General features: G+C 38.5%; 5 protein-coding genes across 9 annotated transcripts in view; 4 read left to right on the forward strand and 1 right to left on the reverse strand.

The window, feature by feature from the left end:
* The window catches only part of LOC6555805 (ras-related protein Rap-2b), a 211,311-nt gene that overhangs the window by 54,596 nt on the left and 131,203 nt on the right, over positions 1 to 25,512 (reverse strand). The gene's annotated exons all lie outside the window — the stretch shown is intronic.
* On the forward strand, positions 5,417 to 12,682 carry LOC6555546 (mucin-5AC). Of its 5 annotated transcripts, none has more exons than XM_026983138.1 (6): positions 5,417 to 5,565; positions 6,118 to 6,275; positions 8,913 to 10,468; positions 10,760 to 10,918; positions 11,067 to 11,744; positions 11,841 to 12,682. In XM_026983138.1, the coding sequence occupies exons 2-6, from the start codon at positions 6,262 to 6,264 to the stop codon at positions 12,068 to 12,070; spliced, it is 2,637 nt and encodes an 878-aa protein (XP_026838939.1). In that variant the 5' UTR covers positions 5,417 to 5,565; positions 6,118 to 6,261; the 3' UTR covers positions 12,071 to 12,682. The 5 variants fall into 5 exon arrangements, with proteins under 5 accessions (XP_026838939.1, XP_026838940.1, XP_015008774.1 ...); XM_026983139.1 differs by having other exon boundaries at positions 6,121 to 6,275; XM_015153288.2 differs by having other exon boundaries at positions 5,417 to 5,539.
* LOC26526647 lies at positions 12,977 to 13,519 on the forward strand. Its single transcript, XM_015153340.2, has one exon. The coding sequence runs from the start codon at positions 13,036 to 13,038 to the stop codon at positions 13,417 to 13,419; it is 384 nt and encodes a 127-aa protein (XP_015008826.1). The 5' UTR covers positions 12,977 to 13,035; the 3' UTR covers positions 13,420 to 13,519.
* Positions 15,659 to 15,850, forward strand: LOC113564650. The gene has a single exon (XM_026983146.1). The coding sequence runs from the start codon at positions 15,659 to 15,661 to the stop codon at positions 15,848 to 15,850; it is 192 nt and encodes a 63-aa protein (XP_026838947.1).
* On the forward strand, positions 19,112 to 23,822 carry LOC6555547 (protein yellow). Its single transcript, XM_001982348.3, has 2 exons — positions 19,112 to 19,520; positions 22,194 to 23,822. The coding sequence occupies exons 1-2, from the start codon at positions 19,283 to 19,285 to the stop codon at positions 23,579 to 23,581; spliced, it is 1,626 nt and encodes a 541-aa protein (XP_001982384.1). The 5' UTR covers positions 19,112 to 19,282; the 3' UTR covers positions 23,582 to 23,822.

Consider the following 25,512-nt stretch of genomic DNA (forward strand, 5'->3'; position numbering starts at 1 on the left):
ATGCTTATGGAAAAACGCTTACAGTTTTTATCGGCATTTAATCGAAAAATATTCGAAACCAAACGACACAATACTGTGTCTATGCGATGCACCTCACACGCATTTTGTTTTATGAAAATACTCGTTTTTGCAATACTCTAACACACGAAAGTTGACTATAAATTCAGATAGAATACCTGAACAGGTGAGTCGCAACTCTGGTAATTCAAAGATTTCAAGGCATGTGCTGGTTTAGACAAGTGGATCACGAACACAAACTCGATCATGATCGCAATCGCTTCAACCCACACAATCCACATCATCAAAGCTTACTCATAGGACATTCTTGAAACTCCCTTAGAAATTACAGTCACAATACCGGATTTGATATGAAGCACGAAATCAATCGAGTTCAACTAGTTAGTTAGCATTTTAAGTCGTCTTTGGGCTTGAGACTTAACCTTGAACGCTTTTGCGATCTTGCCGGTGATTAAGTTTGGCAATAAAAAATAGACCAAGTTGACTGCCACGCAAATTAGCAAAATATTAAATAAAATTGTGAGGTTGTTCACTCACCGCAATAATGTCAACGTGGTAAATGTCATCGAAAGACATATCGAGAAAGGTAAACAAAAATGCAAAAAAAAACAAAAAAATAGACAGAAAGGGGAACAGAAAAATGTTGTTCACCTTTCAGTTGGGTCTGCCTGTCACTTACAGCCTAAGTTGTTACATGTTCATCTGATCGCAACAGAAAAAACAGCCAAGGCCGCACAAAGAGTTACAAGACATTTTTAAACTTATTTAAGGAATTGGTAAATTATTTTTAGGAGTTCAAAACGTAAATAAAAAACAAATTAAAAGAAAGTAACTAAATTCATTTGTTTATCAAAGACATTTTTGAGACACAAAGAAAACTATATATAATATCATTTATGGTACAAGTCAAGAAATACTACTTTTTCTTTACCATTGTCATAATTTATCTCCATTAAATTAGCATTATTTAAATGTAAGACATTTCTTTTTACCCGAAAAGACTTGACATAGTATTTTGTCCCCGGCTGTATGCTGTAGACACATTTGTATGCAAATGCCAAACGGTGGTTCGTCTTGTTTTTTCAGGTTTATTTGTTTATGTTTTTATAAATTTTTTATTTTATTTTATTTCATTTTGTTTTTAAGTTTGGGTTTGGGCTTGAGTTTGAGTTTTGGTTTAAGTTTCTTGAGATTTAAACTCCAGTCCCTCTCGTTGACTTCTCCGGTCTGCCACGATCCCTTTGCCAGTTGATTACTGAATCGATTTATTGCCAATTTATGTAACTTTCGGGCAGCGTTTCCAGTTCGATTTCTGTCTCTACTTTTATCTCAACACTCGCGTTGCGTCGTGACTCAATTTCAAAATAAACTGTTTAAAATTAAAAAAATTTTCGTAATGAACTAAAGCTTTAGAGCAGCAAATGCAGCCAAAAAGCGAGATCAAAAGCACATTAAAGTGGGTCACAAAATGAATACAACAAAATGAAGTAAAAATTAATACTTTATAACTGTAGGCAAGTCATTTATAATTAAATTAACAATGTTCGATTTGAAATTTTCTTGCTCATTACTGTATCATGGCTGATATGTGAGATTTATGGCTGATATGTGAGACTTATGGCTGATTGAAAGTTTGAAGATTAAATTAAGGAAAGATAAAATAAATAACTTTGAAAACTGCAATACACAAAACAGCAGTACACAAAAAAAGTCAATAAAATCATTTGTTGAAATAACATTTTATTTTTCAAATCAAGCCCAGCCTTGAAATTACACATTATTAAATAGTGCCGCCGTTGACCTTTATGAATGTTCAACTCAATTTCCATATCTCCACGAATGAGGAAATCTCGCACACTTACTTATATATATTTCAACCAGAAACTACTTGAAGGTCGTCAAAACTATACATTTATTTTGATATTCGACGAAAAAATGTTGTCCAAGTGATTCATTTAATGGCAGCCTACGTAAAACCAATTACTATGGGCCCACAACGTCGTCTTGGTTATTAACATTTTTCCTATAACTGTCTTGAAAGGCCAAGAATGGCGGTACATTGACCTCCTGGGGACACTCCCATATGGTGGGTAACCATAAAGAAAAATCGAGGGGCTAGGGCTAGTTGACAAAAATATATTGTTATTAAATGTAAGATGAAAGATCAACCCAAAATCTAAAAGGTAGAAGTAACCGAAGTTCTGTGTGATCACCAGAGATTAGTTCAGAGTTATACATAGTATCTGAGAATTCTACGTGTTCAGAGTTTTTAAGTGGTTTCCACGGGGAGAAGTTTATAAGCAATCAGGTATTTTTTGATTACTCTGCGGGACGAGTCCACACCATTTCCCTCCCCTCGTCCTGCAGTAGTCACAATCCACCAGTATTAAACGTCTCTCCCCCCTTATAACACACACACAGCTCTTGCATAATAATTGACAGTTATAAATTTTACTTGACTTAACATGCGCGGCCAGGTTCAAAATAAAAAAGAAAAAATGGGAAAACCAAGTCGATAAAGAGTCAGGAAAGTATGCGTAGCAAGACAAAGCAATCGAATCCAATATGTAAAAAATTACCGCGAATCCTCTAATTAAAAGTAATGAGTTTTTATGTTATTGAGGAAGTTCAGGCAACAATTTTTGAATACATTTCTCTTTTTAGTGAAAAGAATTGATTTAATTTAAATATTTAGAAATGAACAAAAAATAGAAATTGAATATTACGATTGTTTCTGGTGTAGTGTCTTGAGCAGTACCTAATTATTTTTGGCTTTTGTCCAGTTTTCCCGTCAGTTATCGCCCTCTACTCTCTTTAAAGTTCACGTAACTCTTATCGGCAGAGAGGGAGACACTGAGGGAGAAAAAGAGCCGGGCAATGGCTGGGCCTACGTGTCAGTGTTGTCTTTTTTACATTTTTTGAGTGGATTGGGGATTGGAGATCTCGGCGACGCCAACGGTTGCAGACCGCATTAACATTCCAAGTTGGCCACTCCTGTTTTTGTACATCTGTATGCAGATATGACACACGTACACACACACACACATATGTATGCAAATGTGTGTACAAATAAACTTGTATACATACGGTCTCATGAACACTTGAAATGTTGGATAACAGTTGTTTCTTTTCTTTTTTTTCACCTTAGCTGCACTGGTTTTTATTACAATTTTACGAGCTTTTACACTACATACAAAAGTAGGTACCCTGAAGTGATTTTATCTTCTTGTTGTGTTCCTTTGAAATGGTACCGGATGTTGGTGTTTTTCTTTATATTTTTAAAAACACACCCTTACAAAGCGTAGTGTGATGCCACCGATGTAGGCTCTATTAAGTTTAACGTTGGACAGCAGAAATACATTTATTAGAATATTGGGCTTTCAGTTTAAGATTTGTCAAGTGACAATATTTTGATTATATTTATATAAAAATGTGTTTAAAAAATAATAGCTGACTACGCTGTCACTTCCTTCAAACCGACGGCTGATGAGAGATGAGACTCCATTAAAATACTGCTCCTTCTTTTTTTGAGACACCGCCTGAGTAGCAATGCATCTGCCCATTTCCACTCTACGTGTAATTTGTCAGATGTTTGCAACGCAGTGAAGGAGAAATGTTTGATCTTATAAAGTACATATGTATATAATGACTTCAAGTCTTGTTTTTTTTTTTTAACATAACTCCTGACCTCGAGTCGCTCCCGACAAAAAGGGATCCTGTTTACTCCGAAGAGGACCGGGTTTTAATTCTTAATTTTGAATTCATTTTCATGTTGGTTTTTTAGTCGTCTTTCTTACATACACATATGTATGCATGTATGGCCGTGTCTTGGAATCCATAGCAGTTGGCGGGGTAACTTTATTGATCTGACCTCGACGTAGCTTGAGTCACTTATGCAGACGAACATTCCTAAAGACGACCACTTGAAATTCAATAAGTTTACAAAGCTTCTGAAAAACACGATTATGGATAAGCCGAGGACAGCCAAAGTTGGCTGAGGATTCCTTAATAATGCATACATTCCGTTATAAGGCACAATCACTTCCTGGTTCGTTGCACTCGCTGCAAAGAGGGAAGCTCTTACCTCCTCTTTTTGGCCATTTTGGTGTTTCAACGCTATAGTCAAGTGGCGCGTCAAGAGTTGAGGCACCTGACTTAAACGTTCTTTGTTGTTTTTTATTCAACTCCTTCAATTTACTGCCTCGAAAATATTTCGAGAATATTTCCAGTTTATCATTTTAAATTCACCAATAACCTTTACATCACCCGGATCGACGAGTTTATGTGTCAGTTGAATACATCCAGTTTCTGTGCGCAAATGTTTTTCTGCCGCACTGTGCGGTGTCGAACTATCTATGTACATATGTACGAGTATGTATGTATGCATACATATATATATGTATATGCGTATCCCAAACTATGTCACATCAGGCTGGTGATCTCTCTGCTGGAATTGCATAAATACTCAGTAAGCAAATGAGCAATGGTTAATCAATAGGCCCCACGTATTAGATAATATTACAGTAGCGGAGGAGAAACTGGGGAAACCTGGGTGATGATCTGTTGGATAGCTTGCATACGAGCATGTTGCGTGCCCTGCTAATTGCAGTCGAAGCGGTTAAAAAAGCGGCCACTGCGGCCAAAGCGGCCAAAGCGGCGAATGTGTAATGCGGTTAATCAACGACGGCGACGAATAACCGTAGGAATGAATAAACGGCCTTGAGACCAGCTGCCAACCAGTTTTGGCTTATGAAATCAGCAGCAGTTAACTGAGATCGATGCGAACATAGAGCATCCCAAAAACTGCAAGTAAATGTTGCTGGTGCACTAAGAAAAATGTTTGAATTATAAATGACAACTATGGAGTGTTAATAAATTATTAATATCACAGTTTTTCAGACGTTATATAAAGCAAATTATAGATAAAATAAAAACAATTACTTTTTGTATTATTAATTAAATTATATTCTTACAAAGTGTTGTGGAAATTGCATAAACTGGACACAGTTTTATTCACAGTGTATAATTATGTGGTTATTTTTTTGATGCCAAGACCAGTGTAGTTCAAAATTTCCTAGTGCCCAAACGCCATTGAAAGCCAACAACGATCGAATGCAGGTGTAAATGATTTAATTTTAGCATGGTCATAACCGAAAAAAGTGTACATACATATATACAAATGTATGTACATACCATATACTCACTCCTGCCCATCGTTCTTCGCTCCTCTCTCTTTTGCGCATGCAAGACCCCAGAGGTCCCCGATCTCGGATCTCCGATCTCCAATGTTACCGATATTTTGAGCCGAAGCTAAAGTCGAAGTCGGAGTCGAAGTCGCAGCCTCTGCCGCAGTCACTGCTTCAGTCGACGGCGGCAGAATCGCAACGGCAACGGTTTTAGATGGTTGAAGCGTTCATCATTTTGCCATTTCACGTTCAGCTAGCAGCGAAATCGAAAGTGACTGCTCCCCGAAGATCCGAAGATAATATAAATATAGAGAGGTCTTCAAAAAAAGTTCATGGTACTGCCACATGATCCTCCCGGCAGGTGTGTGTGTTTGTTTGTGTGCCTGTGTGTGTGTGTGTGTGTGTGTGTGTGTGTTTGCGTGTGTGTGCGTGTGCTTGTGTGTGTTGGTTGGCGGTATATAATGAGCGTAACCAGTGGTTTAAGAAGTCAAAGCCCAATCGAAAGTTGAACACGAGAAGCCGCAAAAGGCGACAGAAAGTGCATTTTGAAATATATATTTTTTTTTCATATTTTTTGTACGTTTTGAAAAAGTTTAAAAGTTGCGCCCTTTTAAGAATTATTTGTCACTAAGCCAATCAGCACTTCCTCATTTCTTTAATTGATATACATTTTTGGCGAAAAAAGAAATAAATGCAAATAACCAAAATAGTTGTACGAAACGTAAAATAAAAGTGAAAAGTGAAAGTGCAAATCGAAAAAATGTCGAAAGTAAACAACAGCAAGAAAAAAAACAACGATAACAACAAGAAAATATTGCCCACGTTCAAAAACACGCAAATACAAAGTGCATTACAATTAAAGAAAATCAATTTCCGTCATTACATTTTTTTACTCTATTTTTTTCTTTGGTAGAAGCTGAAGCAGGCAGTTGACTTTCAAAAGTGTCATTAAAATCTATGCGAAAGCGCAGTTAACGAAATAGTTGCTATAGCAGCATTGACAACCACAAAAAGTGAAGCCACCTAGGAGCAACAAGAACAACAATCACATATCAAAATGCTGCTTAAGGTGTAAGTACAATAAAAATTATAAAAGGGGAATTTTCAGGGGAAACGGCCACGGCAAAAACAATTTTAACCACCCAAGGTCAAGTTAACGATTTGTCAGTTGCTATAGGGGCTTTAATTAGTAACATTGTATGTATTGTAATATGGTTTACTTTTAATTTCTGCCAAAGAAATAGATTTCCTTCTTTTTGTATATATGTATGTATATGGCGCTAGGTCGCCACTTGAAACTATTTTGTATTAATTGAGTTTAAAAAAAGTTAAAAAGCTATTTATTGGGAGTTAATAATCATTGAAACATTTGATTTTTGATATTTAGGCAGTATTTTAACAAATTGTTCAGATAAACATTACTTTTTCGCCTGCATCGAACTGTTAACCTTGGTTAAAGATAGTTTTTTTATGCATAAGATCAAGCCGGCGAGGTTAGCGATCTCTCTTTCAAAAAGGCCTTTTTGCATACATATTCACACAGATGTGAGGAAAATATGGCAAAACGACGAAGACGCGGACTATGCATTTCATGGCTGGTATAATGCGGCTAGTTTCTATTGCAACACTTAGTGCCGATATATCAGTTTTTTATAACTGTCTTATTACCGCTTCACTGCTTCTCGAAGACGTCAATGGCCGCCGAAGTCTAAAACACGAAAGCCGAATTCCTGAATCCGAGTCTGAAGCGAAAAGCACCGGTAGACACTACATTTCCTTTCCCGTTTTTGGCCAAATGAATCGCCAAATTATAATACAAATTGCATGCCACACCCGCTAAGAGCTAAAAGTGAAAAATAAAACAACAGCACTCCCTTTTACGAATTCGTAATGTTTATGGAAGTGCAACGTTAGAGAAAAACCATGCCCATTTATATTGGGAGTGGAGCAGGGTCCCCAAAGCAAGGGATTTGTCTATAAAATCAACATGGTATGGGAATACTACGACTAAATCATTTTCATCAACCGACATTTCATAATATGAAAAATACAAAAATTGTTTTAAAATTGCCCAAACATTACCCATACATTGAAAGGGAATCTATACAACAATTATAAGCAAGAAATGCATGAAATTGCTTATAGTACTTTGTAATATTAAAACGTAATTAAGTTTATTATTACATTTTATTATATGTTTATTATTTTTTTCCATCTGACAACTTACAATGAAATATAGAAATATTTAACAACACTCAACTCACAAAGTTCAATACTATAATATATTACTGGATACAACTAATTTCACATAGCTTGCCCAGAGCTAAGCCACACATTGTGTAAGACTCATTAAAAGGTTATGTTTTTGCGGCTTATTGAAGATAATAACCAACGGGAACTTACGGAAGTTTCTCTTTCCTTGGTGGCTAGAACTAAGCACAACAGGTTACGTATTTTTCATTGCGCCTAATGCATTTACAAATGAATAGTATGTTGCGCGCGTTGTCATCTCATCCATAACGTGGGCCAACCATCAAAAGACCGTCTTGGCTAAGGGGGCACCTCTACACCCCCCCCCTGCACCAGCATAGCACGACGATGTGGCTATAATTATAACTTTTCTTGAGTCACAGACTTATGGCTTTTGGCTATTGTTGAGCTGTCTGCTTTTGGGGCTGTTGCAATTAAAGTAAGTTGAAGTTGTCTACCTTTGCAGAAAGGTGTTGCCAGCCCAGGTTGCTGGTTGTTGCTTGCTAGTTGTTTGGTTGTTCGCTAGTCCCCAAAACTTGTTTGAGAAGTGAACGCCAGCAGCCAGACTTGCACACAATTCAAAATGTTAAAAGTTATCGTCAAGAGCGCTCTGTTCGCGTACACAGGAAAAAAATATTCGCGGTCAGAAAAAGTTTTTTGTTTTTATTTCAATTTTGTATGTTAAAAAAAACTACATTTTATATAGTTTGCCATTATATCGTGACAATGATTCGTTGTGACATTCTGTATTTAACATACTTTTAACATCTAGCTAGAACCGAGTCCCACATATGATTTTCTTTAAGTAGGATTGGTTTCCCTGGCTAGAAACTGAAAAACTGAACACTGGGGAATTTCAATCTGGTTTTATCTGGTTTCGAATCAAAATGGGTTAACACCTTTTGTAGTGGAAAGCCGGTTCGCGATTCCTGCGTCTAGTTTCCTGATCGTTTTTGGACCATTTTGCGGTTTACCTTGAGTATCGCTTTCATTGCATTGCAGCGCGGATTTAAAGAGCCCAACTATTGTGCTGTGATGCCGGTGGTGCTATATAGCCAACGGTGCACGCTTTATTCGACGGCTAGACATGATGGCCAATTCACTGGCTAATGAAATTGTGAAAGGTTTTCATGCCAGATTGGAGATGAGCCATCACATCGAAGATTGGCAGCTGGGGCTGTAAAGCTGAATAGCCAACTTAATCCGGCAAGCCGTCTTAGGCGACGGTCACACCGATCAGAAACCAGAAAGAAAGCCTTAAGAGCATATCACTCACTTAGGGATATCATTTGAATTCTTTAAAATATAAAAGTATAAAAATATATAGTTCCTTTTTTAATTCAGTAGTAGACACATTTCTGCAGTTTATGGTGGACGGATTATTTATATACTTAATGTTTTTAATATTGAATTCATTTTAGAGTCAAATATTTTAACATTCATTTAAAATATTTACAGTTTACTCCTGGTCTTTCTGGCCACCCACTACTTGGTAGAGTCAGCGGATTCCCTTTCCAATATTGCCAGCGAAAGTGAACACAAATCGGTCGGGGAGAATTTACCTCCGGCGGTTCCCTTCGAAACTTCACACAAACATCCGGGTGCCGTGGACTGGGAGGAGGGATTTCAAACCTCCCATAAAATAAGCATAAGGGCTACCGATTCCGCTGACTATTCGATGAATCTGCTGCCCACTAAGGAGCGACCCGAATTGAACCCCGTTTTGAGTGCACTAATTAACGAAGATGTTATGAAGAGCATCGAGGCTAAGAGAGCCATAGAAGAAGAGGAACTGGCGGAGGTCAGGCGTGAAATTGAGCAGGCCGCCATGTTGGAGTTGGACCAAAAGAGCGGTTTTACCACCACCGAGACACCGGCTCTACTACTGACCACTTTGCCCACAGCTGGCAAGAAGCTCGATAACTTGGATGAAGATATAGTCGTGGATCCCCACGAAGATTTTATCAACCAAAACTTTGCCCTGGACAGTGCTGGCAGTGAGAACAGCAAGAAATCCCGAATAGAGATTAAAAAGGGACCCAATGGCCAGGACTACGAATACGAGTATGTCTATTACTATGAAGAGGACGATGAGCCAAGCAAGGTTGATGCGTCCGCAGAGCCCGAGACGCGTGGTAAGACTAGATATACCAATATCGAGAGGAGCACGACCGCCACTCCGAGTGGAAATAGTCTCCAGAGTGGCAAGGCCAAAGGAAGATCCTCTGATGCCTCTGAAGATATCGAGGCTGAACGCCTTCCAATGAACACTCGGTTTCCCAGTCGTGGCAAGAACATTGAGGTGCCACCAACACCAGCTCTTGATTCATTGGAAATCGCTGCCGAGCGCAAAAAGATTAGTGTAAAGCGGCCAAGTTTGGAATTGGTGGATAGTGCTACATTTAACACGGATGAGAAACAGACCAAGGCAGCTCGCAAGGGTGAAAATGAATTGAAGCCAGTAATTGCTATCGAACAGGAGGAGGCCGCCAGAAAGAAACTGCAAGACGCCAAGGAGGAGCAGGCAAGGAAAGATAAGGAGGCCGAAATGTCAGTCGATCAGGAGGATTTTGAGCAGACCACGCCGTCCATGGAGAAGGCCGCTCTAGATCTCTATGCCATATTGACCAATGAAAACCTTAACAACGAACAAACCACTGTGATTCCGGATACCATAGGCTCAGAGGGTTTTACCACTTTCGCAACAGAAACTGCCAGTACTGATGAGGATGAGGCCGGTGGCCTGACCACTCTAATTGATGAGATTTCATCGAGTACCACCACCACGACGGTAGCACCAACCACCACGACTACAACAACAACGGAACCACCAACAACAACCTCCACCACTACAACAACCACGGCTGCTCCCTCTCTATTTGGTGGGAGGAGGGCCGGCTTGAGCGGTTTGGGCGGACGTAATCGCTTCAAGTTAAACAGGGCTGAAGGTGGTAGCACCACCACTAGCACCACTGAGGCACCGGTGGCTTCAGAGACAAACAAGACTGGTAGAAGTGAGTTTAAGCAATGTACTAAACGTGCTAGGTTATAAGAATTATTTCTTCTCATTAACAATTTGGAATTTATACAAACATAAAATTTGAGTGGTTTAGTTAATCAGGAATTTGTTAAATATTAATAGACTTCCACTTTGTGGAACTGAAAGGCTATATAGAGAGGCTCGTAGAGCATATACATTATAGTATATAGCTGATATTATAGTATAGCTGAGATAGTCGAAAACTCGACCATATCGTTCTCGTGTTTCAAAATTAAAATTAAAAAAAAATATCTTTCTTTGCAAGATCGTTTTTCGCGCCCCTCGATTGGAGGGCGTTCTCGTCCCGGAGCTCGCACGACCTCAGCACCAGATGCCACTTCAGTAGCGACCCCTGCCGCCGAGGAAGGAATAGTGGTTGCCAAGGAAGTAAAGCCTGTCAGCACGTCTTTCGCACGAGGCAGACGTAAGTATTTTTTTAATATAAACTTTGAGTTTAACTTAATTGAACATAAAGATAAACATTCTTGTCACTTAAGTAAATACATATCGCTTTTTTATATATTAAAGTTGGCCATAAATTATAAAAAATATTTAAATTTTTAAATTTTTAGCTCGCAACCGCTTTAGCTTGCGCGTCTCAACCACCACAGCGCGACCCAGCGAGGAATCTCCCGCTGAAGATGACACCCCCGCCGAGTCCCCATCAACCACTGCCAAAAGCACATTGAGAGGTCGTCCCGGACTAGGATTACGTGGACGCAGTCGTACAACAACTACAAAGGCACCCACTAGTGCAGAGGGTGCCGAGGCGGTAGAGAGTAGTGCCACTGCTGGTTCGGAGGACGCCAAGTCCGGGTTAGCTTTGCCTTCTACCGGGGAATCAGTGCGTCCGTCCCGCTTTAACCTTCACCGCGCCGGTGGCAATCGCCTGCTGCCCCGCGGAAAACTTGGAAGATCGGGAGTCAGCACGGAAGCGCCCAAGGAAACACAAACTGCCGAGGATTCCGCCGCCGAAAGCAGTAGCCATCTGAACGACGTCAAAGAGGAGCAGACGGCCGGTGGCGAGCCTAGCGAAAAGGCGAACGAGGCAGGTGATGCTACCGCCGTCGCTCCAGCGGCTCCTGTTTCTGGGTTAAATCGTCTTAGAACCCGACCACGTCTCAACGCCCTAACGCATAAGACTGATGCGGTTAAGCCTAAGGCATCCGCAGCCCCCGCCCCCGCGCCAAGGAAGATTAATCCCTTGTTGGCCAAGCGACGACTCCAACTGGGAGCCACTTCCACCACAGGTAACGTCGCCGAGGAATGCTGACATCCCAGTTCCAACAATCCCAGTGAGCAACAAGCGTGGAGCAAATTTTTAATCAATTTATTTCTCCTTACAGAGTCCCCCGCTGAGGAGGAGCATTTATCGATGGACTCCTCCGCGGAGCAGTCCGACAAAGAGGAGTCGCTTGCCGGAGGAAGCAACGAGACGGGCGCAGAAGGCGCCGGAAAGCCGGAGAATGAAACTACGGAAGCGACGGAGGCAACAACTAAGCAGCAGGCACGTGGCCTCGGGCTTTTGGGACAGCGTCGTCGTCTGCCGCTCCGCAAACCCGGAACGATCCTGTAAAGCAACAAATTGCCATCTACCCGTTTGAATCCTGTAATGATTACTTGCCCAGATTTACTGCAGCATACTCCTAGAACTGGGCTGGGTGGCCCACACAAGCGATAATAACATTTAACAATTGTTTGATATATGTACTTTTTTTAAGTTTTCTACTCCTCGTACTTTACCTTCCAAAAACTCGTTAGCTTTGTACACATATGCCTTTAATTAAAATACTGATAGATGCGGATATTCTATGTAAGTAAGAGTACCCCTTACGTCATTAGAAAAAGTCACCAAAAGGAAAAACATGGAGCGACCCCAGGAACGAGGAGATCTAAGCCACTCGTAGACCACTAAGCATAAAGTACCCGAAAAATGTAGCTATGATATGATTGCCCTCTACCCTTCGAATATGTAAAACCTAACCTTATCCCCTCCTCTCCCTCTTATCCAAATCGACGCGTGTATAGCAGATACACTTATTATATTTTTTTTCTGAGATACAATTTTAAACAAAAACACGACTTTTAACTATATATTAAATAAAAACAAAAGGAAAAACATGATAATTTAATGAAACACATTTCTGACTGTGATTTGGTAGGGTGCACTATTTTTTGAATATTAAAGAAGGAGAATTTCAAAAAAAGTTATTTTTCTTATTGATTTAGCCTAACGATGTTTTGCTTAAAAATTAATACCTATTTAATATGTTTCATTCTTTGTCTCCAGCTTAGCCTTGATTACTCCAATTAAAGTTATCTACATCAGGTCTTTCAACATCAACATATTTTGTATATGCAAGCCAAATATTTACCTGGCATTATATTATTTGTTGAGGCCATTTGAACAAAATGATGTCAAGAGTAATGGATGCAGTATATAAATATGTACCCAAACTGCTAACATGTTCGTTAGCTTTTTATGTAGACTATAAATATGTTGGGAATCGACTAAGAACACATTAGAGTAACTGCGGCAATATGTCGAGCCGGGTGCCTATTTTTGTTGTGCTTATCTTAGTGATTATACTCATAACCGAAACAAGAAGTGAACAGCAAAGCGCCGAAACTAATTTAGAGGGAGGCAATCAACAGCTTCAATTAATTTTGGATACCATAAATCAATACGAGCGTCAGAGACTAAAAGAAATGAATGTAAATTCAAATTGGGATACTATAAAACAGCGACCCAATAGCAAGAGATTGCGATGGAATCGAAAAACAACTATCCCGAACCGCAAGGATCAAAACATGGAACATAGAGCATTTGTTACTTCCACCTCGTCAGCTCAGCAACAAACCAATCCGGATTATATTAATGTAAATAATTATTTGCCCACACCTGCTCCTTGGTGGTATAACTAAAAATTGAATTTACTGATCTTTATTTGTAACTTTTGTAGTTCTAATTAGTTCAGTACAAAGCAATACTAAAAACTTTTTTTTCTCAATACTTGATAGCTGTTTTTTGTAAGTTATTTTATTTTTAGGTGAAAAGCTTTTTAACCAAATACAGCATTTATTTCGATACACATCCATTTTTTTTGGAGCTTTTATTGCGGGTGCCAAGACATTTACCATAGGTCTAAAAGCTTTTAGATCAAATTTCTCCCCACCGATCAGCCAAACCGAAGTATAAATCTATCGGATGAACGAGTAGATTGGAGCCCCCTTTTGATTTTTATTAACCACAACGAAGCGGAACCGATCAAAACGTGGCAATTTAAACCTTAGTTTGGGACACAATTTGCTTGTTTATAATCGATCCAATTCGATATATCGATAAATGGTTGTATACAGTGGTTGCTGTATCGTGAACGATATTGTACCTAGTTACCTTTTCTCCTTCGCACTCCCATTAGCTGAGTAACTTGAATCTGATAGTCAAGGAGCTCAACCACAGCATTCACTGTAGTTTTCTTTTTTAATTATAATTTTATAATTATAATGAATTATAATTTTAAGATTTTAAACTATGCCTTTTTATATTTTTTCCGACTGCCAACGGGAAAAGTACATTTATTATAATTTACTTTGAAGCTAATTAACAAAATGAGACTCCTGGGTTTTACTTGTTCTTAGTTCAACTCTATAAATTCGCTTCGTGTAACACTGCGTGATGCCCGTTTTTTAAAGGTGAGGAAGCAGAGCGTGCCCAAAACACAAGGTCAGTCGTCGAGCTTTGCTAAAAACACCCAGCAGTTGTCCAAACAAAAATAAAAAAGAACGCTTCAATCGAGTTTCTCGACTATTACATGCCTCTTACACAGCTAAAGGCAGTGCTACTGTGGAGTTGGGAAAGCCACTGATTCCGAGATCGATATTGCTCACTACTCTGGCCCGGACAACATTTGGAAACGAACTTGCACAAGCACAATGGCATCACTAGTATCTTAATAAAGCTTAATCTCAATTGTCCCACGACAGTTGGCTACTACTTCGGATCAAGAATATATATAATTTATTGTTTCGAAAACGCCTCTAAACGCATGTTACATTCTTTACGTCGAATCTAACAAACTCTTTTACTGTACGAGTACCGGGTAGTATATATATAAATTAATAACTAATTATTTGGATTAATTATTTTAGGACGTCGTTTCTCCCTCTTACTACGTTGTTAATTGTTCATAACAGAGCCGCAGTTGTAAATCGGGATTCATCATAGTCCATCACATTGCCAACAAGAACAAAAAAAAAAATGATATAGTCGATTTTTTTTGACTATCAGATACCCGTTACTCAGCTTGTGGGAGTGCTAGAACCCGATCAAGAACATATATATTCTCTTTATGGTCGGAAACGGTTCCTACAAATCTAGTATACCCTTTTCATTACGAGTAACGGGTATAAGTAATTATCAAATATATTACAGTAATTATGAAACTCTATAATTGTCGGTTTATAGCATTCCCTCTATTCGTAACCCTGGACGAATTTCTGGACATTGTCTGACCAAATTCTTAAATAATTCCTTTAAATGGAGAAATTACCGTAGTTTCTTGTTCCAACCTTTATACGCTGGACTACGTTAGCTTCAACTGCAGGAAGTGTCATTGTCGTCTTTCCAGAAGAGTTTCAAAATGGTTAATAATGCCATTAACCAGGAGGAAGCCAACAACAGTCGGTTTGCTGTTGCGATTTAAATAGTTTTTAATTGATAACTAATTGCTGCGAGACGAGTGCCAAAACTAGACAGTGGTCGACATGGCTGTGACGTTTTCAATGCTGCAACATGGTAACATTGCAACTCTTTAGCCAGTTAATTGGCAGCAAAACCGACAGCGATATTAGCAGCAGCAACAACAGCTTTTCACCAGGAAATCAGTAATAGTTTAGCCAAAACGAAATAATAAAATTAAACAGGCGTAAAACGCATTTCTCTTTTTCGGAAGTAGCTAAAAATGTCAGCTCAACTTCTAAAAAACAAATGCAAATATGGCCCAGTTCTAATTTTTTTCTAATTTTGCTAAATGACAAACATTGCTAGTCGGGAAATACCCAGCAAAACACCTGAGAGTTTTGCTGCCAATCAGTAATTTTGACTATAAAAGGGGGCATCTAGATAAATTTCTCTAGTTAGAAGTCCGAAGGCAATTCAAACATGAAGGTGTTTTATCAAATTATTCTGGGACTGGCGCTTATCTTTGCCATACTAAGTTCTTTGACTTACGCTAAACCATTAAAAGACAATGAGTCTTCTGAATCGGATGAATCTCTGCCCAAGGACATTCAACAGGATTATCTTAATGTGGCCAACTATGTTACTGCGCCTCCTCCATGGTGGTGGAACTAAAAACGGATTAACATTTTTTTTACGTTTTGTTAAACTATAGTTCCTTAATATTGTTTAATTAATAAACTTATTATTCAATCATGTTTTTTTTAATATATGTAGGTCGAAATGTTAATTAAGTAACGTATAATAATAATAATTTTACACTGTTTTAGCAAGGTTTGAATTGATTAGTTATCAATTGAGAATTCTTTTTACCAGTAATTGGTAAGCCTATGTTTTGACTGGTGTACCAATATTGCGTATCAATATATTGAACTAAACCAGTTAATGCAAAATGTATCATTACATTTTCTTTTTTTTTTTTCACTGCTAATGGAAACGTTTGCCTTGAAGAGATCGGGCGATTATTAAATGATTATCGCCCGATTACCACACTGAGTGGCTTAAAATACCCATAAAAAATGCAACGGATGATGGCTTAAGATAAATAAGTCGCAGAGTCACTCATAAATTTCGAGCGCAGTCCGCTGATTTATCTACCCCTCTAAACGACTCATGGAAATACTACTAAGCTTTTTCGAGCACTGATTTTTCCGCACGAGACAAGTGCACCACCGCAATTGCAGGCAAATTATGTCTGAGGTAATGATTCCGTTTCGTGCAAGCGTACACAGAAATCAAATTACGACAAGCTTTATTCAGTAAACAAACAAAGCCTTTGTTGGCATCTAATTATTCCATTTATGGTTGCAATTTTGGGAGCTGTAATCCATTTGAGGACAGATCTCAATTTCCCTTGTTTTGATTTGCATATGTCCAGTCCAGCGAATTCCTGTGACGTTTTAAATTTACAAAATAAATAAATTAATAAAATAAATCCGTAGAAATGAACGTATTATTAAGTTGGCTTGAGTTAACCCAATCTTTTTACGAGCACTAAGTACCAGGCATTGAAGAGCATTTGCATAATAGTTTTAGCGCAGTGCAAGTCATGAGGACGGGTGCAATTGTGTGTAAGCAGGAAGTGATTGCGGCCTTCCGAATTTGGCCATGCCAAATAATCCCAGCTCGAAAGGAGGGGATTCGGCGGTCAGGGCCATGGACATTGAACTTGAAAAAAAAAAAACAAAAAATAAATAACACACAACGGAAAATGCTGTGTGTGGCTAATGTAAGACTCTATAAAGTTGAGCAACGGGTTTTTCGTTTTGCAATGAAGATGGATTTCCAAACTAGGGTGGGGGGAAGAAAATGTCCAGGCTGCCATAAGTGGGGAATAAGGAAAACAAAACATGAAACGCGGGTCGGGCAATGTCATGCGGTATTTGGCTTTGCTTTCCGCCCAAGTTGAAGTGATCCTGTGTGTAAATAATGTCGTATGTTGCCGGTTGGTTGCATAAGCGTTAGTCAATTATGCCAAAGAGATCCGATGCGTATAAATTTTTTTTTTTTTTTGGTAGTCTGATTTGTGGCAACTTTTTTTGGCCACTTAGCGCGCTCGACTTGATAATGTTGTTGTGTTTCGTGCTGGGGCAGAAAACTTGTTTCAATTATTGGGAAAAGCGCGTATAAATCATTGCCGCAAGCGCTGCAAGGCGAAAATGAAAAACTGTAACCTAAGACAAACACAGCACACAGCATCCCCCCACACAATGAAACCAAAAACTGAAAAACAAGTCAATTCGAATTAAATTATAGGTTCAACGGCTGCAGCGATCGCATCATTAATTGCGTTTTTAGTAGATACACCATTTCATTATGCAACATACCCAATTAATTAATAAAACTGTACTGGTTATTTCTAGTGTGTCGTTTTATAACCCTGCCGATTGCATTAAATTCAAGCAGCATTAGCCGTAATTAGTGCAGCATATTTTTCGATTGCCGCACCGTGTTTGTTTATTTTTCTGTGGGTGAGACAAGATTTAGAATGCCGGCAAGGGATCCAGCTGAACCGCTTCAAATTATTTTGAAGAATTTTTAGAAACTAACATTGCATAAATGACATTAAGCCCAAAAAATACAAAAATAAAACTACAATGCTATTATTATACTTAATAGGTACACTTACTATGAAATTATTTTTTACACATTCACAGAAATAAGTTTAAAATTAAACATCACTTATTCAATTATTTAGTTTTCCTTATTTCAAGTGTATATTATGTGATTGAGGATTAATGAAACCACTTCATCTGCGGAGGTCGTAAAACGTATTTTTACCTATTTTGCATGTTTATTATGCGTGTGGCTAGTTGTGTTACTTTACTTAACTTTTGCAATTTTTTCTTTAGCAAGCAGGTGCAGTTGGGCCAAGAGAGATATGCGATCGCATTCACTCGAATTTTATACATTTACTTGCGGCGATGGTCATTAGAGCATTGCCCACTTAGGGCGCCCCAAAAATCCAGCTGGTTCTCAGGGACCACAATATTTCAAATAACACCTAGTGGAATTACCTAAAAGCGCTACTTCCTTTTGGAAATCTTATGTAATACTCAAATATATTTATGTATATGTACGAGTATGCGCAAAATCACCTGCCAATAACTAGCGGAAACCAAATGTTTGACCCTCGGTAAATTGTGAATCATTGGTGCCGCCCAATCGAAATCTAATCCTAAGCAATTGAAACGGGCAAAAGTTTTACTTTAATGCCGTACAACAAACACCTGCTTTAAATACTCTATATAGTAAACGCTATAATTACGATCCATTTGATATTTCTAGATTAATGAAATCAGTTGAAAAATCATACTAAAACAGAACATTCTTATGAGGCGACTATAAAGATACATATTATAGACATTCACAGACATGTCATGTATTAAGCTTTTAGATTTTCTAATATGAAATTTAGAAAGGAATACATTCTGGTTAGCCTATCAAAAATTAGAGCAGCAAATGAAGTCAACCAAATTTAAATAAATTGTAGTCTTAACATTAAAATAGGTCTTAATATTTTAGGGTACTGAAAGGTATTGTAAGTGATTTCCGCACAAATCAGCGTAGTTTTAAATGTCGATGAAGGCCAAAAATCATACCAAGCCCAGCGAAAGGTGTCTGACTCAGTAAATTGGGGGATTCGAGTGTATTTATTAAACATGCGTGAAAATCAATCATGGAAGACAAAGCCCAAAGTTGGCCGATCTATGGGAACAGCATAAGCCACCTGATTACCCGAACAGTGAACCACCCGAATCACAAAAACCACCGAAGTTGGCGAAGTTGGCGCGCGCCTTCGTTTTCGTTTTCATTGGCCTGTCTTCGTCTTCGGAGAAAAAAAACTTCATATAAAACGTGGCCGACTTATTATGGCCACCAGTCGTTTGCGCGCCACGGTCCACAGAAGAGGATTAAAAAATATCACACAGCCGAAGACTAGAGCAAAACCCCCAAATAGCTGAATATATATTAATACATTTTTTTTACTGCCAACACACTTTGGCCAAAGTGTTAAGAGTGATTCTCTGCTAAGAGTTAAGTGATATGTTCCAGGACAAAGGGTGGGTCCTTGTGACCCTGATCGCCTTGGTGACGCCGTCGTGGGCTGCTTACAAACTCCAGGAGCGATATAGCTGGAACCAACTGGACTTTGCTTTCCCGAATGCCCGATTAAAGGAGCAAGCTCTGGCTAGTGGAGATTATATTCCGCAAAATGCACTACCTGTTGGAGTCGAGCACTTTGGAAATCGGTTATTCGTCACCGTGCCCCGCTGGCGAGATGGTAAGTTAATGTTAAATTGCAAGTCCTTTTGGAGATCGTACATTCTCACTTAGGGCATCATTACCACTAACTAATTGGGTGGGAACGTGCCTGATTGACCAGTTGCTGGCTGTTGGCAGTTCATATATGGCTTGTTTCACCACATGTGGTAACAACTCCAAATTAATTTAGTTTAGGTATTCAAATAAGAGTTTTTTTTATTAAGCAATCGGCTAAAGATAAGGACAAAAAAGGATTTTTCTTTATATTTTTCTCACATAATAATATTCTTTTGCACAATTTAGCCTTTAACAAGTACAGACAACAACATACATACTTATATAATTAATATTATCTTTTTATCTTGTTCCCTTTTCTCAATTTTGGCTGAGGAATAAATGACAATATTTTTTGAGGGCCCCTTCTTTTAAAGGTTTTAGCGTGGTGACCTCTCATAAATCCCAACCGGATACCGGCGCGTTATTTAAACATTTTAAACAATTAGGCGTTGTAAAGTCGAAGCCAATAGCGTGGCATTGGCTTTATACTGTATTAAATTGTATTATATTACCATCCGAATTGTGAAGACTTCTTCAGGGTCGCTACATAGAAATGGAAATCGAATCATAAACAATATCTTATTATGGCATTAACTATTAACCAATGATTAGCTTTCAGTTGAACCAATGTGAGAGTGGCGAAATGTTTAAATACGAATGCATTGTTCTGTGTCTCACAATGACACAGATGGTTTAGATCCGATTTACACAATAATTTTGACACTTTTTATTAATTAGTTTAAATGCAGAACTAGAAAATACGTGCAATTATTTTGAACATGAAGCAATGAAGCATTCAGAATTGGTCCGCGAACAGACACATTAGTACGTCTAGGAATGCTTTCGATTAAAAATTATAAATCTAAGCTTACAAACAGAAAAACACGACTAAATCGATTCAAATTGCGATGCTGACAAATATTATGCACATGTACTTATGGAGTCGGAAACGCCTCTAACTTCTTACTAAAAGTAAAAACACGCTCTTCAAGGATATCTAAATAATAGTTCTGATGTAATAAGAAAGATATTATAATATTTACGAATATGTATATCAAAATATTCTGGCCAAGCCTTGAAGTCTCTATTTAAAAAGATTTCGATTGACTACTTCCAGTCAATGAAATAATAGCCCAGAAGGTCGAATCGGCAAAAAATAAAGCCCAAGTTACGGCAAACAAAACATAGTGAAAGTTGTGGCAAAGTGGAACATTTAAAGGCATGCTTCAATGACCATCGAAGCAAATCAATTAGTCAAAGCATATTGGTGGTGGCAACAACAGGTTAAAGAATACCTGAAAGTGACAGTTATGGGCTATGATTAATTGGGATTATTATTATTTGAGTACCAATACCGGCCTCTATGAAGATTCGAGTTATAGCCGATAGTTATTGCGACAACGAGGTAATGAGCTATGGGACAAGATTACAAATTAAAGTCGAGTGTAAAATATCAAAATCCAAATGGGATTCCGATCGGGAAGTTGTATCTAAAGCTGAAACTAAATCACAGAATTGCCAGCATTAATTGGTCGGATAACGACTCAGCTGCACATATTTCATACAGATCTATTAGACCACCAGCAATTGAACTAACATACCCCAGTCAATTTAGCTACTCGATAGTTGATCCACTGAGCATTTGTCAAAGAGTGGACACATAACCTACTATGACAACGATATGTGCGGCCCATTCCAAGTTGCAAGTTTATCTCAATTACAAATGAGATCACAAGGGGTTGAGAAATATTTCTTTGGAAAAAGGAGAACCGCAAGACTGTCGTAAAAATGGTATACGTTAAGATGTTGCAAATCATGTAGCAATCAGGAGCGTCCCGTCTTTCCATTAGAAAATTCTTTTAGTTTCGAGGTTTCGAGACTCAAAATACTGCGACAGCATTTTGCAAATATTTCATAACTTATTAGTATGGTTTAAATCGGATTGTTATTTTCAAAGTTATGATTGCAGAAATGTATATTTATCCCAAACCACAAGTTCTTTGCTGGCAGCTATATTTTCTGGTCGTGGCAATGTTGCTCGCCTGCTCCTAATCATTAAAAATTACCAGAAACAATAAATGTCTTTAAATTCAATTGACGAAGATATAAAGAAGGAAAAGAACTGGAGCGGAAATCGGTCGAAACACTGTCGATGACCACATATCTATATAACAGCAATATATGGTATACATATTGATAATGATGTCAGACGCAGTTGCTTCAGACGGCTAATGACATCGCAAATTGCACGCAACTTGCAATAGTGCCAATTATTACTGAAGTACGTATAGCCGGGGATCTTTAAACATACAACTTCCAGTAGTAAATATATAGTATATCCAAAAATATAAAGTGCCATAAGTGCGGCAGTAACCATTGCTTACCATTAATATAAAGTTTAAAGCGAACTGTATCTTTCACATTTTTATGCGTTTACATTTTATTTAGAAAACATTCAAATAGACAGCTTAATTGCAAAATGTAGCAAAACTTCTTGATATTTAACAAAATAAAGATAGAAATGTCAGTAATATCATCGCCTTATTATGACAAAAAAATTTCGTAATTTTCAAAAAACAATAATATAAGAAGAAGTATAGATAAACCATACAAATGTTCCCATCTATTTTTCCAGGAATTCCGGCCACACTGACCTATATAAACATGGACCGCAGTTTGACGGGTTCACCGGAGCTAATTCCGTATCCGGATTGGCGCTCAAATACAGCTGGAGATTGTGCCAATAGTATTACCACCGCCTATCGCATTAAAGTGGATGAGTGTGGCCGGTTGTGGGTTTTGGACACTGGAACCGTGGGCATTGGCAATACCACCACTAATCCGTGCCCCTATGCGGTAAATGTGTATGACTTGACCACGGATACGCGAATTCGGAGATACGTGCTTCCTGCCGTGGACACAAATCCCAATACTTTTATAGCTAACATTGCCGTGGATATTGGCAAAAACTGCGATGATGCATATGCCTATTTTGCCGATGAGTTGGGCTATGGCTTGATTGCCTACTCCTGGGAACAGGACAAGTCCTGGAGATTCTCGGCTCATTCGTATTTCTTCCCGGATCCATTGAGGGGCGATTTCAATGTCGCTGGTATCAACTTCCAATGGGGCGAGGAGGGTATATTTGGTATGTCTCTTTCGCCCATTCGTTCGGATGGTTATCGTACCCTGTACTTTAGTCCGTTGGCCAGTCATCGACAATTCGCCGTATCCACGAGGATTTTGAGGGATGAAACCAGGACGGAGGATAGCTATCATGACTTTGTTGCCCTAGATGAACGTGGTCCAAACTCCCATACCACTTCACGTGTTATGAGCGATGATGGAATTGAGCTGTTCAATTTAATAGATCAAAATGCTGTGGGTTGCTGGCACTCATCAATGCCGTACTCACCACAATTTCATGGCATTGTGGATCGCGATGACGTTGGCTTAGTTTTTCCTGCCGATGTAAAAATTGATGAGAATAAAAACGTTTGGGTGCTATCCGATAGGATGCCCGTTTTTCTGCTGTCTGATTTGGATTATTCAGATACCAATTTCCGAATTTACACGGCTCCCTTGGCCACCTTAATTGAAAATACTGTATGTGATTTGAGGAATAACGCCTATGGGCCACCAAATACAGTTTCAATACCAAAACAGGCCGTTTTGCCAGTTGGTCCACCGTTATATACGAAACAATATCGTCCTGTCTTGCCACAGAAACCTCAGACCAGCTGGGCTTCCTCGCCGCCCCCTCCAAGTCGCACTTACTTGCCCGCCAATTCAGGCAATGTGGTCTCCAGCATTAGTGTCTCTACAAATACTGTGGGTCCTGCAGGAGTGGAGGTACCAAAGGCCTATATTTTCAACCAGCACAACGGCATAAACTACGAAACAAGTGGTCCCCATCTATTTCCTACCCTACAACCCGCCCAATCGGGTAAGCAGGATGGTGGACTAAAAACTTATGTGAATGCCCGCCAATCAGGGTGGTGGCATCATCAGCATCAAGGTTAACATAATCCTATACACGGTACTTGGGTATATTCTCACACACTCGATTGATGTATAGAATATTTAAAGACAACATAGGGCAACAGCGGTTAAAAAGGCACACGATGTATGAGCAAGTGGCAAATCAATACTTCATCTAGTTATGTTAAGCAAAAAAAGTAATAAATCAACTATTTTTTTTTCAAGGTTAAGAGTGTACGCGACTTTTTTTAATAGGATGGAAAGGGAGAAAATGTAAGTATGCATAAGCTATAAAGAGATCAATCTTTGAAAAGAAAGAAAGTAGCTTGCTTGAGTTTTCTGCAAGCTAGATCAACAGCGGTCACTATTTTTACTTTATTCTTTTACTCATAGCTCTGTGATAGGCCACAATTTACTTGTATTGCCTACTTTTCAGCGAGGGACTTTTATTGACCTGTATTTATTATGCGTTGCATACTCTTGGTCGCAGCAAAAAATATGCACTGCAGCAATAAGGTAAAAATTCACATTTGCAACCTGACAACTTTATATTATTGGACAGGCTTAATAGGGATATCAGCATATAATTTTAACATATCTAAAATGTTATTTTGTATATGGAGTTTGCCATGATATCATTTAGGTGACCTACGTAAGTAGGTAGTACAAGCACACCCAATTGAAACAAATAGTATACATTTAATAAGTGTTGTCCAAGAATTATACTACAAACTGAATACAGAGCTTAGTAAATATATACTCAATAATATCCAATGTATCCTTAGTAGTTTACTTTTGATACTGCATAGCTTAAATTTTGTATTTCCGGGATATAGGATTTTACTAAATAATTCTAGAAAGAAAATCGTTTATATTTCATGGTATGACATTGATAACGTGGACATAAAATGTTGTATACTTTCGAAAGCATTAAAGTAATAAGCAATAAGAATAACCAATGGAATAGATTCTATGACAATTGTTGTTGGGTGCATATTATTTTGAAGTATCATATTTATTTGATTTCATATGGCAGCATCTCTAAAAAATAAATAAATAATGTTAGCCCAAATAGAGAGCTTTTTTTCGGTGCATCGGCAATTATTTACACTACCAGACAACCGGACGTTTGCTCATATTCCCAGTCTCGGGGCGGGGCATTTTGTCAAACTGTCGAAAAACAAACAGAGGAACAAAGAGCAGGCAGCATTTATTTACTTTGTGATTACGGACGGACAGTCCAAAAAAGCCTTCTGTGCGAAGCACTTAACGCCGAAAGTGAACAAAACAACACTTGCTCTATTAACACGCCACACTGTCTGAAGGCAGTCGGCTTAACGAGAAACAAGAATATCCTACGTGTGGCTAATTTGCGGTTAAAGCCCCATGATTTACAAAGCCGAAAAATGAAGCCAAACCGCAGCAGTTCATTCAAATTTGTTGTGGCCAAAACCAATATTGAGATAAAAGACGGTGGGGACTATAATTTGAGTTATTCAAATGCAATAAATCCGCTGAACCAAACGAGCTGCTAATTTCACGTTAGACGCCCTTTAATTTCACGCTGCCATTTGTGGCTTCCGTTTCGTATAAGTTTGGGTCGATGATTTTTAGAATTTGCATTTTCAATTTGAATATAAAAAACACGGCCGCCACAGTTTTGCAGCTTTAAAAATGATCCGCGTAATTGACGCATTTTCATTCCTAGTCATGAAAGAAATTGCTAAGAGGAAAGAAAAGAACAGATGTGGCTACAAAAACCACACGTTAAAACACGTTAAATTGAATGCCATCATAATCAAGTTTTTCGCCATTTCCCTTTCATTTAACTCAAAATGTAATTCGCGGCACTCGACGTTTTCTCTTGATCTCTCTCGTATATTGATACGAGTATTTCCGGCGCAAATGCTATTTTTTAAGAGCATTTCATGTACTAATTGAAAATAATAGGAAGAGAGATCTTGTTTGGGAGC

The sequence above is a fragment of the Drosophila erecta genome, unplaced genomic scaffold (assembly GCF_003286155.1).
Source record: "Drosophila erecta strain 14021-0224.00,06,07 unplaced genomic scaffold, DereRS2 tig00000283-arrow-arrow-pilon, whole genome shotgun sequence".
Classification (NCBI taxonomy): Eukaryota; Metazoa; Arthropoda; class Insecta; order Diptera; family Drosophilidae; genus Drosophila; species Drosophila erecta.